The sequence below is a fragment of the Myxocyprinus asiaticus genome, chromosome 3, assembly GCF_019703515.2.
Source record: "Myxocyprinus asiaticus isolate MX2 ecotype Aquarium Trade chromosome 3, UBuf_Myxa_2, whole genome shotgun sequence".
In the NCBI taxonomy this organism is placed as follows: domain Eukaryota; kingdom Metazoa; phylum Chordata; class Actinopteri; order Cypriniformes; family Catostomidae; genus Myxocyprinus; species Myxocyprinus asiaticus.
Genome location: NC_059346.1, coordinates 45,034,306 through 45,049,046, shown reverse-complemented (window position 1 = coordinate 45,049,046; position 14,741 = coordinate 45,034,306). Strand labels below are relative to the sequence as shown.

The window sequence follows — 14,741 nt, the reverse complement described above, 5'->3', positions numbered from 1 at the left end:
GTGGGCATTACGTTTTGGCTTCGCTATAGGCGGTGCATAATTTACTTTCATTTAAATTGACTGATCTCAGTTCAGGAGACTCTAGGCTGTCATAAAAGGGTTAAACTTTTGACGCACTGAGTCATGTGACAAAACAACATGGCACCGATCTCAGCTGAGTTTGCCTTTGGGAGAAACGGCAACAAAACTACATCTGGTAAGAAACCTCATTAAGTTTTTACATTGAAACCTATTTGAGAGTAAAGTCTCTTGTTTCATCCGATATGCCATTTTAATCAAAAAATGTAATCGATTTATTGCAATACGGCACACTGTTAAACACACTGACCACGTACGTGGACTATAGGCTCATTTTCCTCAAAATATTCACTGTGCATTATCACACTGAGAATCAATGGATGCATCCAAAAGCTGATACATGTTGCTTTCAGAGGCTGTATTTGGAGTTAGGATAAAAAAAAGGTGCATTTCAAACTGTTCTGAGACCAGTGCAGACAGATAACACACTGGAGGTTAAGTCATTCCCTAATTAGGGAGCAAGGGATCATCCTATAGCTTTCACTCTTAAAGTTCTACCAAAAATTTAGTTTCAGGCTGCAGATTTGGTTTGGACCACTCAACATGTTTGGCAGACATGGGACAGTGGTAATTAGTACATAGATTCAGAATTTTTCATGCAAAATGTTATTTTAACATGGTTAGCATTGATTTGATGATGATGGCCACTACTTTGAATCAGAATGAATTATAATTTATTAATTTCTAATGTAATGTCTGTAACGTCTCAAAAACATGAATAACCCAGTCCTGGAAACATAAGAAAGGACTTTCTATTGCTTGGTATTATTTAAAATTGTGGACATACATTTTTAGAAAAACTATTTGGTCTAAAAAAATGCATGTTTTTAGGGGCTACTAGTTAAAAATCAAAAAGGGGAATGGTAAAATGCACACAGCAGTCACGCTCGGGTCTCAAGAGGTTAAAGAGACACGTCGTGGTAATCTGCTGCATTCTCCACAACCTAGCATTTAAAACTGACCCGCAAAAACTGGATTTGCATTGTGCATTTTGTTTGCGCCATTACCTGTTGGGTGTAATTCCTTAAAAAAAACAATGTAGACATGCAAATTAAAAATATGCAATTCATTTTTGTAAATTCCCCCATTAAAGTGCTATGTAGTCTACATGAAGATTAATTATTCTATTTAAAATTATTTTTGCCATACAAGGTGCAAAGAGCAGACACTGACACAATTCCTTTATAATTAGTTTGTGAACTATGGCACCTCTTTAAAGACAGATGGAGAAGGGTTTTTTTGGCTTCTTGGTTTGTGTCTCCAGGGCAGAGGGATGGGCTTGACACTTCTCATTGTAAATATATAGTGACCCTGTCTGTCAGTGGCTACTTTAAGCACATTTTAAATATAGGTCTCTCTCTCATGGTTACTGTTATGGGGGTCAGCACAGTCTGGTTTTCAGGCAGACATCTGCAGAGAAAGTCAGTTTACAGGGATCTTAAACTGCCATACATTTAATATCCATTTTTCCTCAGAAAATGCTAGCACTCTCTCTCTCACACACACACCTTCAATCATTTTTGGTGTAAATTAACCCTTTAAATTGGTAAAATTGCAATACACAGCTAGTCAGAGCTGGCATCATAAGGAGGTGACTCACATTATGCAGAATTAAATAGCTTTTTCTAAGCAACTGATACGACTGAGTCTTGTCAGTATTATTTGTCAAAACTACAGGTGCATCTCAATAAATTAGAATGTCGTGGAAAAGTTCATTTATTTCAGTAATTCAACTCAAATTGTGAAACTCGTGTATTAAATAAATTCAATGCACACAGACTGAAGTAGTTTAAGTCTTTGGTTCTTTTAATTGTGATGATTTTGGCTCACATTTAACAAAAACCCACCAATTCACTATCTCAAAAAATTAGAATATGGTGACATGCCAATCAGCTAATCAACTCAAAACACCTGCAAAGTTTCCTGAGCCTTCAAAATGGTATCTCAGTTTGGTTCACTAGGCTACACAATCATGGGGAAGACTGCTGATCTGACAGTTGTACAGAAGACAATCATTGACACCCTTCACAAGGAGGGTAAGCCACAAACATTCATTGCCAAAGAAGCTGGCTGTTCACAGAGTGCTGTATCCAAGCATGTTAACAGAAAGTTGAGTGGAAGGAAAAAGTGTGGAAGAAAAAGATGCACAACCAACCGAGAGAACTGCAGCCTTATGAGGATTGTCAAGCTAAATCGATTCAAGAATTTGGGTGAACTTCACAAGGAATGGACTGAGGCTGGGGTCAAGGCATCAAGAGCCACCACACACAGACATGTCAAGGAATTTGGCTAAAGTTGTCGTATTCCTCTTGCTAAGCCACTCCTGAACCACAGACAACGTCAGAGGTGTCTTACCTGGGCTAAGGAGAAGAAGAACTGGACTGTTGCCCAGTGGTCCAAAGTCCTCTTTTCAGATGAGAGCAAGTTTTGTATTTCATTTGGAAACCAAGGTCCTAGAGTCTGGAGGAAGGGTGGAGAAGCTCATAGCCCAAGTTGCTTGAAGTCCAGTGTTAAGTTTCCACAGTCTGTGATGATTTGGAGTGCAATGTCATCTGCTGGTGTTGGTCCATTGTGTTTTTTGAAAACCAAAGTCACTGCACCCATTTACCAAGAAATTTTGGAGCACTTCATGCTTCCTTCTGCTGAAAGATGCTGATTTCATTTTCCAGCAGGATTTGGCACCTGCCCACACTGCCAAAAGCACCAGAATTTGGTTAAATGACCATGGTGTTGGTGTGCTTGACTGGCCAGCAAACTCACCAGACCTGAACCCCATAGAGAATCTATGGGGTATTGTCAAGAGGAAAATGAGAAACAAGAGACCAAAAAATGCAGATGAGCTGAAGGCCACTGTCAAAGAAACCTGGGCTTTCATACCACCTCAGCAGTGCCACAAACTGATCACCTCCATGCCACGCCGAATTGAGGCAGTAATTAAAGCAAAAGGAGCCCCTACCAAGTATTGAGTACATATACAGTAAATGAACATACTTTCCAGAAGGCCAACAATTCACTAAAAATGTTTTTTTTATTGGTCTTATGATGTATTCTAATTTTTTGAGATAGTGAATTGGTGGGTTTTTGTTAAATGTGAGCCAAAATCATCACAATTAAAAGAACCAAAGACTTAAACTACTTCAGTCTGTGTGCATTGAATTTATTTAATACACGAGTTTCACAATTTGAGTTGAATTACTGAAATAAATGAACTTTTCCACGACATTCTAATTTATTGAGATGCACCTGTACTATTCATTGATTTAGGTTTTCAACTTTTGAAGTGGAAAAAATTACTAACTGCAAATTAAAATAAATCTGCTCCATCTCATTTTTATATTGTTTTCCCTCTCCCTTACAGTAATGAGTTGTGAAGCAGCAACACAGACAGAGTTAGGTCCTGGCCCCGGATCAGTGACTGGAACAGAGCAAAAAAAGGTAACATTACGACAAGGGCGTGGCAAACGGAAGCCGCGGCCAAACTCCATGGTGGACTACCAGAGCTACAGAGACACAAAACTGCTGGTGGCACGTTTTCTGGAGCAGTCCTCCTACAGCTTGACTCCTGAGGTGCAGGAGCTGGTCAACAGCATTAAAACTGTGCTGCGCTCTGATGAGGAACACATGGAGGAGGCAGTTCGCTGTGCCAGCTTCATTGACCAGGCAAGTCATGGGAGAAAACATGTAGAATTAATGGAGATTGTGAGTTTTACAGATGAAGTGTGTAATTTCTGTCACTACTGTCACCAAACGGACATGCAAAAATGAATGATACTCCCTCTGTCTTCCATTGGTTGTTCAAACAGATAGTTCCACCATAAATGCACGCCATTGGTTGAGCCAATGTTGCTGTGTTGGGTTGGTTGGTCAAACAAACTGAGCCATGTTGGTAATACCACACAGCCAAAGTGTTTACACTTTTTGGGAAATTATTGTGACATACAAAGGGCTTACTTATAGATGACTCTGCATATCAAACTAGGATAGGAGAATGTATTTCACAGTTTTTCTCAATTGCTTATACACTATAATCCATTCCATGAGCCAGATACCATAAACCATAATGTTATTTTCCAATAGATAATTTATTTCTCAAAACTATGAACACTGTGTTTCACACAAGTTCACACAAGCAAATCTGATAAACTTACCACAAATTCAGCATTTTACACCATGTAGAAATCATTAATATTCAAAAACCCTCACAATGTCATCACAACCTGAACTCAATTATCACTTAATTCTCACCATGTGAACACTAGTAGGCAAAGCTGTTAGGACTGCTAGTGAGTATATTGCCTTTGGAAAAAATGGATCCCAACAATTCAGAGAAAGGTCAGGATAGAGTAAGACAGAGAGGGAATAGGAGAGGTGGAGTTAAAAGAGGAAGAGGTGGAGGTGGATGAGGTAGATCTTTTTCTATCACCATATTCCCCATTCCTCAAACCCAGAGTTCTTCTCAGCATGGTGGTGGAAAGTATATGATACAAATCCCTATCAGTGAGAAAACCTTCTATAAGGAATGGACTAGACTTGTGAGGACATTGCCTTAGGACTGTTTTAGGGGTGGATAAGGCATACCAGGGTGTATTTGCACCACTGCCTGGACAGGGTTAACATTGCATGTGATGCTGATGAAGATCTTTGTCATGACAAAACCCAGCAGCAAGATTCTCAGGAACAATAAATAATACTTTCTTTACAGTACACCAGTTTTTTTCCCCCTTAGCTGTTACAGTAAATAAATAAAAAAATCACATCCTCCATCAAAAAAACGAAATAATTTTACTGTACTGTTACTGTACCTTCTACATTCCAGTGTACCGTACACTAGTTTTAAAAGCTTAAAGTTTGAAAGTTTTATTGGGCCAACAGTGAGACAGAAAGAATGTCAGATAGACAGAAAAAAAACGACAGACAGACAGACAGACAGCTAGCTAGCTTAAATGGAGTTAGGGTTTAAAAAGTCATTGCAACCTGAGTCAGAACAGTCTGAAGATCTGTGCCAAGTGTGGATGGCATGAGGGTGAGTAAATGATGAAAGAATTTTCACTTTTGGGTGAACTATTCCTTTAAGCTTGTTAGGGTTTTCCAAAATCTGAAAACTAAGACCAACATCCATCTATCTATCTATCTATCTATCTGTCTGTCTTTTAACGCAAACACATTTTTTTTAGAAGAATAGCTCTGTTAATCTAATGCAAGTGAATGGGGTCCAAAACTTTGAAGCTCCAAAAAGCACATTAAGGCAGCCTAAAAGTAATCCAAAGACTCCAGTGGTTTAATCCATGTTTTATGAAGACATCCAATCAGTTTTGGGTGAGAACTGGCCAAAATATAACTCATTTTTCACTGTACATCTTGGCATTAAAGTCTCTTGGGACAATCGTGATTTCAAGCTTAAATACTCGATCTAGTGCTTGACGCATGAGCAGAGCGCTAGATGGTGCTAGGAAGTGTAATCGAGCTTCAAATCATGATCGCCAAGGAGACTGCTGATGTCAAGATTTATTGTGAAAAAGGATTTATATTTTGGTCTACTCTGTTCTGACCCAAAACCGATTGAATCGTTTCAAGCAAACATCAATATGATAATTATGATGAACTCATTTTCTATTTTCTCCAGGCTATAATAGTTTCAGAGGTCACACCAGCGCAACCCGCTCCTCGGCTAACTTCCAACACGCTGCCTCTGCGTAAGCGGCCAGGCATCCTTCACCTGCGCAGCTGCGGGGATCTCAGTTCATTTACCTGGGCAGAGCTGCAAGCTGGGACAGAGCGCAAAGCCGGAACCCACACGGCCTCCCATTCTCGAACAAACTCCAGGATGGGCTCTCGGGCAGGATCCCGCCGCCTGGAACACGAGCGGCCACACAGCCTTATAGGAATATTCCGCGAAACTGTCCTTTGAGTGAAGGAATGTCTCACACAGACTTAATTAGAGTGGAAGGAGGAGGAAATAGACTCTAGCCCGCCTTGACGTAGGTATAGAGAACACCACAACATGATGGAAGCTAAGCTTTGTATACAGTACAAGTGATTTTACCCAAAAATGAAAATTCATAATGTACTCACCCTCATGTTCTTTCAAACCTGCAATAATTGTTTTGTTCTGTGGAATACAAAATTAGCTGACCTCAGTCACCATTCACTTTCATGTATGAAAAAAATATGCACTGAAAGTGAACTCAGGCTATCATTCTGCCTTACATTTCCTTTTGTGTCCCACAGAAGAAAAACAGTCATGTTGTTCAGGTTTGGAATGACATGAGGGTGAATAATTGATCATTTTAATTTTTGAGGAAACTGGCCCTTTAATTTTTAAAGCCTGTCTGTTTGTGATGTCAGAGTGTTTACTTTTCAGTTGCTACATTTTCACTTAGCTGTGGTCTGTTGGAATTCCATCAGTTGGAATTTACTGTTGCTTTATTGTCGTTTTAATGTTTTCACACATTAATTATGCATTGGTTCTTATAAAACACTGGGAAATAAACCAACAGTTTTATTTACCAACTTTCCATGTTACTTATTTGAAAATTAGTGACATTTAAAAATAGACTATGTAAAAAATACAATATTATTAACCTTTTCATACGTACCATCACACATACGGTTAATAACTGGGCCCCCACAGTGTGGCGTCACACATATGTGTTTCTGCAACATCCAGTTACGTTACAAGCTGCCAGATTCAAATCGGCTTTCGCGCTGACACAGGCTGTGCTGGTCAAGCATCTGTAATTTGTATTTGCTCAAACAGTTGCTCATACAGTCTTTTAAACCACAGAATAAGTTTATTTTATATACATACATCCAACTCATCACTAAAGTGCCACAATAAAAAGTTTACAGCTCTTATGCGCACAGTCAATACATCAAACGCGATCTTCCTCCGATGCATGCTGCCATGTGTTTACATTAGTAGCGGTTGTCATTCGTCAAACAAACAGCTACTCAAAGAGTCCTTTCAAGCGCATAATATGTTTATTTTATGTTACAAACAGCCAAATTATCACTAAAGTACCACGATAACAATTCACAGCTTGTCTATGCACAGCCATCATATCTAAACACAATCTTCCAATGCATGCAGCCACGTCTGATTAGGTGCACATGCGGTTTTCATTCACACAAACAGCAACTTAAACAGTCTTTTCAGGCATTTAATATGTTTCTTTTCTGAAACGGACAGCCATACTTTCACAAAAGCACCACGATAACGGTTTAAAACTCGTGTACTCGCAGTGAAAACATGCTGATCTAGCGTGATTATTCAATGCATGCAGTCAATTCTGTTTACATTAGCGCTTGTCACACACACGCACACAATGTCTGAGATGTCAAAGAGTGCATAGGCAAACTGGACTGCTGATATTATTTGTTCATTTGTTTTTTACAGCTAAAAAAATTAAATAAAACAAAACAAATACAGTACATCAGACAAAACCGATTTGTTCACATTTACTATATTATATACAGTATTTTTGTTTTTATGACAAAAATATACTCCTCTACACTCTGCCCACATCTACCGGCTGTGCAGTCACGTGCAAAAATAACTCACTGTATGTATGGCCTTATTTACCATGATGTGCTATGGAGAAATTTTTTTTTTTTTTTTTGGGGGGGGGGGATTTTTCCCCTTTTTCTTCCAATTTGGAATGCCCAATGCGCTGTAAGTTCTCGTGGTCGCATAGTGATTCGCCTCAGTTCAGGTGGCGGAGGACGAATCCCAGTTGCCTCAGCGTCTGAGACCGTCAACCCGCGCATCTTATCACGTGGCTTGTTGAGCGCGTTGCCATGGAGACCATCCACCGCTGCAACCACGCTCAATTCACCATGCGCCCCACTGAGAACAAACCACATTATAGCGACCACGGGGAGGTTACCCCATGTGACTCTACCCTCCCTAGCAACCGGGCCAATTTGGCTGAGTCACTCAGCATGCCCTGAGATTCAAACTAGCGAACTCCAGGGGTGGTAGCCAGCGTATTTTACCACTGAGCTACCCAGGCCCCCACTATGGAGAAATATTGATCACTAATTAAATCAGCATATTGTGAGAATTTTTATCATTTTTTTATATTCATTTGACTGTTCTTCCAAATGTGTCCTTTAAATGTCTGCTATGCATTATTACTGAATTTGAGATGGCTTATCTGCATTATATGATTGAAAAATACTATCCAAACTCACCCAAGATTAAATATGGTTTTTAATGTTTAATTTTTTTTTTTTTACAATTAGCTACGTGCTTTTCTTAATATTGAGTACCCTTTTGCAGACACTTCACACAGTTGTCTTTTGCAACATGCATCTTTCTTGACACATCTGTTAATTTCTCTTTCAAAATTCACTAACACAAAACACTTCATACATGTCTCAAAATCAGCCCATTCTAACATAACACATCAAACATTCTCACCCAGCAAACACAGTTTGTCATTCATAACACTAAATACTGGTAACATATGATGTGTAATTTAATAAGTTATTTTTTGGCCAAACAACTTGGAATTTAAAGGTACACTCAGTAATTTTTTTTCTAAAGACATGAATTGTAGTTTTGCAATATATGTAGGAAATCATGATCTCGTACATTATAATGAAGACTCCAGTCATATCAGTAACCTTATAAAAGCTGTTTTATTCTACATGGATAGGGTCCGCACATGGGGGCTGCCATGTTAGAATCACATGACCAGCTGAATACTACTCGCTTAATCTCAGTAAACATCCTGTTATTTGACATTTTCACTCATTGATTAAAGTAATCATGCCTGACTGTGAACACAAAATTTCTACAATGGCATCTGAAACTGATAACTATTGATTTTAAATGATGCTGCATCCAAGCCGCTAATTGTCAGTATAAGTCCAAGATGACTCAAAGACAAAAGTTACTGAGTGCATCTTTAACAAACATTTACTAACACACACAGGATGATTCAGGATGCACTGCAGTGCAAGTTATATGAACAAAATACAAATGTGATGATTCAGTATGGTCTTTTCTGAATAGAGTAGGCCAACACTGTCAATACACACACACACACACACACACACACAAAGCCTAAATACTCAATTCAAAAGAGTAATTACTTGAAGTGCTAGTCAAAGTGGTCCTCTGCTTTTAGCCACAATTTCTCATCTACATCACATCAAATGTTTTCTCTGGCAAAAAACCTTGGGAAGACTCCTTGCCTTGGGTCTTCTTCTCATTTGTCATCCATTTATTTTCTATAACCACTTAGCCTATTTAGGATAGTGCTGGAGTTTATCCCAGCTGTCCTGGGTTGAAGGTGGGAAAACACCTGCATGTCTTTGGGCTGTGGGGGACACCGGAGCACCCAGAAGACACCCACACGAACAAGGGGAGAACATGCAAACTCCAAACAGAAAGGTCCAGGTTTAGCCAGGACTCGAACCAGTGACCTTCTTGCTGTGAGGCGACAGTGCTACCCACTGAGTCTCCATGTCACCCCTCTCATTTGCCTTGCACCTCGCATATGCACTCCTCTTTTCCTTCCTCGTCCTACCAATCTACCTGCTCTGTCAGCCGTGTTAGCATAACACAATCATTACAAATTTGACCCCTTTTTTACAGTATACAGATGGTCACATCATTGATAAAGCAAAACAGCTGAGTAGGTCATCAGGTAAAAGAGAAAGCAGCTGGTTTTATCAGGTTTAACTAATTGTTTTACTTTTCAATATTCTTCAATATAAAATTAAGGTAGAAATAACAGATATTGCAGTCCAATTCAGTTGATTTTTCTGTTTTAAACATAAATGTAGCGTTTTCAAAACAGTATGTAGAACTGTGCAAAATATGCTGTAGATACACAGAGTTTATCAAATGGTTGAGTTTGAGTGAGAGAGAAATATTTCATACATTTTGAAAGATTTGAATGCATTTTGTACCAATGCATTGGCAAGAGGACTTACAGTTAATTCCACAGACACTGATGTTGTGTTGATGTTATGAAAATGTATTTTAGGTATTACGAAAAGCACATAACCAGACATATCAAAAGTGACATATTTTCTACCGACAATTATAAATGAAACGGCAGACTAAACAGTTTTCTAACTAAATCTTTAGTGTTTCTTTTAATTATCCTTGCACATTGTATATCATATTGTCTGTTGTTGTGGGCAAGTACACAACAGCAACCATTTTGAATGTGATGATGTAATGAACTGTTTTAAAAGAGATTCATGCTGATATTTGCTGTGAGTGGGATTAAAGAGACAATCTAGGGTTATACGCTCTCAGTAGTTAATTTAATGTTGTAAATACTGTTACAAACATTCCTGCTATGGTGAAGGAATGTGTCTATATCACAGAAAAGCTAGCAAATAAATAAACATTGCTATTGCTTTACAGAAAGTGTGTATTTTTACTTCAGACATTGACAAACATATCATTGTAATTACATTCAGAGCAAGTGCATTATACAGTATAAATATTAATCAAACCCACAATTTCTTTCGTACTAACCACAATTTTGCTGAGGCCTTGTATTCTACAGTCTTGAGGTGGGAATCTCCATTTAACCCATTCTATACTCTGCTCACCCTGTTTTACATATTTACATTGATAATTTGTACTTGGTGTCATTTCATTAACACATTAAGCCACTTGTGTTGTTTCTCCAATAGTACATATTTAAATCCATCACTCATTAAAGCTTGTAAATGATTCAGAGTTGGACAGAGTCTGCCCTGTACTTTATAGTGCAGAAGTCTGGGACACTTGAGTTATATTAGGTCGTAGAGTTGACACTGCTCTTACAGCTCAAAAAACTTCCAGATGTCTTAACTGTTCACATGTGATTAGTAAAGTTTTATTTATTGATTACTGAGATTTTTATGACTTCCGATTTTTTTTTAATATATGGGAAACTCCATGGCTATAGTGAACCAAAAACATTATGGCAAAAATTGCAATATTATCAGCCTGCACAAGTCATTCAGGAATACATGATGCCCCTTAAGATAGTAATACAACAGGTGTCAAAGACTTTTGCACAATTCACCTTCATTATTGTACACATGGTATATACTCAATGGATATACAGTATATATTATGCTATATGTAAATAAATATATATGATGAAAGTGTCTAGCTCAGAGGTCTTCAGACACACAGCACTGCATATTTTGGATGTCGCCCTTATTTAACACACCTGATTGAAATCATCAGCTCATTAGCAGACACTCATTAAAGACGCTAAGGGAGACAAAATGTGCAGTGTTGTGGGTCCCCAGGAACAGAGATGAAGACCTCTGGTCTAGCTGGTTTTTATTTTATAATGGAATCATTTGTAATCGCACTTCACACTCAGTACAAGAACAAATAGCAATGCATACCAAATGACAAAAAAGACCATGCTTTACATTAAGCAAAAACATAATGAAACATGAGTCCCTCTCTGCGTGTTAAAATAATATAGTGTTAACGAGGTCAGAATGTGGTTTGGGGGTGAAACTCATCAGTTTATGCAATATGTATTCAAGACGTACCTTTTATTTCAAATACAGGGAGCTTGTGATCAATACAGAGGCAAGGTAGCATATCTTAAAGAGCCATAATCCCATCAATACAGCCACTACATAGCAATAAAATTGATCACAATATTTCTTGTATCAATACAGATATAACACTATGGTCAACATATTGTGACCATCTATATTGCTATATCATTCATTTAGTGACAAAAGGTACCTTTGCAAATAAGAGAGTTTCATTGGTGTGTATGTGGAATTCCAGGTAGCACACACACATGCAAGCAAGAAAATGGGGGAAGGTAGAATTTCATAAGACATGTTCTGTTACTCAGATCTCTTTAGATATAAAATCACATTTATAGTGTAATATGTACCAGACTTACAGTCTGTCTCTAATAGGTAGTAATGGGGATGTTCCAAAGAATGCTGTGGGTCAAACACTGATCAGTTCTTGCACAAATTATGCCACAAATATGGAAAAGGTTTGTGCCTGGCTGCAGTCTCTATAATGAAGTCTGGGTTGCATTGGTTCACGTTGAGATACTTTCTTTAAAGTAGTATACTGGATCAGTATCTAAAGCAGAATTATACATACTAAATCACCTGGGAAATCCACCTCAAAATGCAGCAGACTAAGAGTTAATACAGTTTTGTGAAGACACATTCTGTTCCTAAGTAATTAGTGGAAAAGTAGCACACATGAATTAATCATTGAGTTGATAAAAAAAAGAGACTCCAATGACTCAAATTCATAATGTATGATGAGGTAAAAAAAAAAAAAAAAAAAGATAAAAAGGACCATCCTGAAAATGTCAACAAAAGATATATATCCCCTTGTGTTTCTTTACATGATGCGTTTCAAGTATAATTTTTTTAAAATAAAATTCTGCCAATATGAGCATATTTAATTTTCTGTAATATTATTTTATATACAGAAGATCAAGACAAAAATGGGAGGTTTTCTGTGCATATAAAATGGAATGCAATAATTTACAAAAACAACAAAAAATATTGCACGTTAATGTCAAACAATAACTTGAAAAAAAGCAGTAAACACAACAAACATGATGATTAATTTAAGAATGCTTTCTACCTATTAAAGGGATAGTTCACTCAAAAATGAAAATTCTGCCATCCTAGATGTGTATGACTTTTTTTTCTTCTGATCACAAATGAAGATTTTTAGAAGAATATCTCAGCTCTGTAGGTCCATACAATGGTAGTGAATGGTGACCAGAACTTTGAAGCTCCAAAATCACATAAATGCATCATAAAAGTAATCAATAAGACTACAGTGGTTAAATCCATATCTTTAGAAGTGATATGATGTGTGGGTGAGAAACAGATCAATATAAGCCGTTTTTTTTATTTTTTTTTTTACTATCAATCTCCACTTTTACTTTCACATTCTTCTTCTTTTGTTTTTGGCAATTCACATTATTCATAGATATTGCCACCTAATGGGCAGGGAGGAGCATTTATAGTAAAAAAGGACTTAAATATTGATCTGTTTCTCAACCACACTGATCATATCGCTTCTAAATATATAGATTTAACCACTGGAGTCATATGGATTATTTTTAAGCTGATTTTGTGATATTTGGGGCTTCAACATTTTGGTACCCATTCACTTGCATTGTATGGACCTACAGAGCTGAAATATTCTTCTAAAAATCTTTATTGGGTGAACTATCCCTTTAACTGACTCTAATAAGTGTGTTTTTTTTTTTTTTATGTATTTTTTATTTAAGAGGTTCACTTGTTAAGCCCAAAATGTCCCTAACAGTGTTCCACGCAAGGAGAGTAAATTATTCTGAGATCTTCACTCACTCCAAAATTTTATTTCAGTTCAGCACTTCAAAGAATGAAAAATCCAAAATCTTTCAAAATATGGCATCATCATCATTCTGTGAGGCATTTCATCCACTTTGTATATGTACTATAGTATTCATATAATCCCAGATAAACTATATGAATATTGTAATTATGTGTATTTACATGGAAAAGTTTTTGTCATTTTGACAAGAACTGTCCTTAAGAATGCTTTTTAACAGGACAAAGATAAAAAATTGTTTGGTCACTTTCTTTACTACTGTCTGATTTAGATGCATACAGACTTGTTTTTTATTTTGACATCCATCCAGTTGCTGTTGCCCAGCATTTAACAAGTTGTCGGTTTTGAAATGTACCTCAAAATTGTTCACCCCAATTCATGATTAAAATGATCAGATCCACAGGGGAATGACACTGCAGTACACTGTAAAAAGTGGTAAACTGCAATTGTAACCAAAAATGTTAATATTTTTGACCAGTTAATTTAGATATTACTACATTAAGCACATTTTTAGTGTACTTGATTAATTTAAATACCAGGGAATCAGCACCCTCCATCAAATAATGAAGATATCATACTTGTATGATTGACACATAGTCCTCGATAACTGAAAAACACGTCAAGATGCTCCCGAGTACATTTCTACAAGACATTCTGCCATGCCCTGGATGATTGAGAATCTCCATAAACATATTTTCATTCTCCATATTTCTCAACAACTGCCCTTAAAAATGGCAGCTGAATCTAAAACACTTGATGTATTCAAATACATAACAGCAAAAAACTATGGTAAGGCAAACACATCTAATGGTCACACCTCACTATCTCACAGCTGTACTTTTTGTCACCCATAAAACTGTTGTGTTTTGAATAGAGGATGAGTAGGAATTTGGTTTTAATATGTATTTTGAAGGACACCACTTCCAGCGATAGGGCCTTTTAAATCTTTCTTGCTCTCCCTCTCTCTGTTTCCTTCCACCCTGTCTTTCACTTTTACCAACCAAGCTGAGTGCACACAGAGAGAGGTATTACACAGCACAGCATACTCACTCACAGTAACAGAAAAGAGATGAAGTGATCGGGGGTGGGGGGGCAGTGAAGAGGAACTGAAGCCTCATGGAGAGTCGTGTTTAGCAGAGCTTCAGTGGATTCAATCACAGCAGTCCACAGGGCTGAGAGTTTCACATCAACATTAAGGTTATATCTGGTGACAGCAGGGCAGGAGGCTTGAGAAAGCGTTGGAGCTTTAGATGTAAACAGGTTGCTCCTGGGCTGTTAACAAGCGGTACATGGCAGCCGGCATAGTCTTCATGTGAAT

General features: G+C 37.6%; 2 protein-coding genes across 8 annotated transcripts in view; one reads left to right on the top strand and one right to left on the bottom strand.

Moving 5' to 3' along the window:
• Positions 1 to 12,384, top strand: part of LOC127430967 (endosomal transmembrane epsin interactor 1-like) — a 26,541-nt gene extending 14,157 nt beyond the window's left edge. For both annotated transcript variants that reach the window (XM_051681107.1, XM_051681098.1), the window contains exons 10-11: positions 3,437 to 3,738; positions 5,702 to 12,384. In XM_051681107.1, coding sequence (XP_051537067.1) covers positions 3,437 to 3,738; positions 5,702 to 5,986 — 587 coding nt within the window. In that variant the 3' untranslated portion in view covers positions 5,987 to 12,384. The remainder of the gene's footprint in view (positions 1 to 3,436; positions 3,739 to 5,701) is intronic.
• Positions 12,358 to 14,741, bottom strand: part of apba1a (amyloid beta (A4) precursor protein-binding, family A, member 1a) — an 89,300-nt gene continuing 86,916 nt past the window's right edge. For all 6 annotated transcript variants that reach the window (XM_051681044.1, XM_051681056.1, XM_051681049.1 and 3 more), the window contains one exon: positions 12,358 to 14,741. In XM_051681044.1, the coding sequence (XP_051537004.1) occupies positions 14,670 to 14,741 (72 nt within the window). In that variant the 3' untranslated portion in view covers positions 12,358 to 14,669.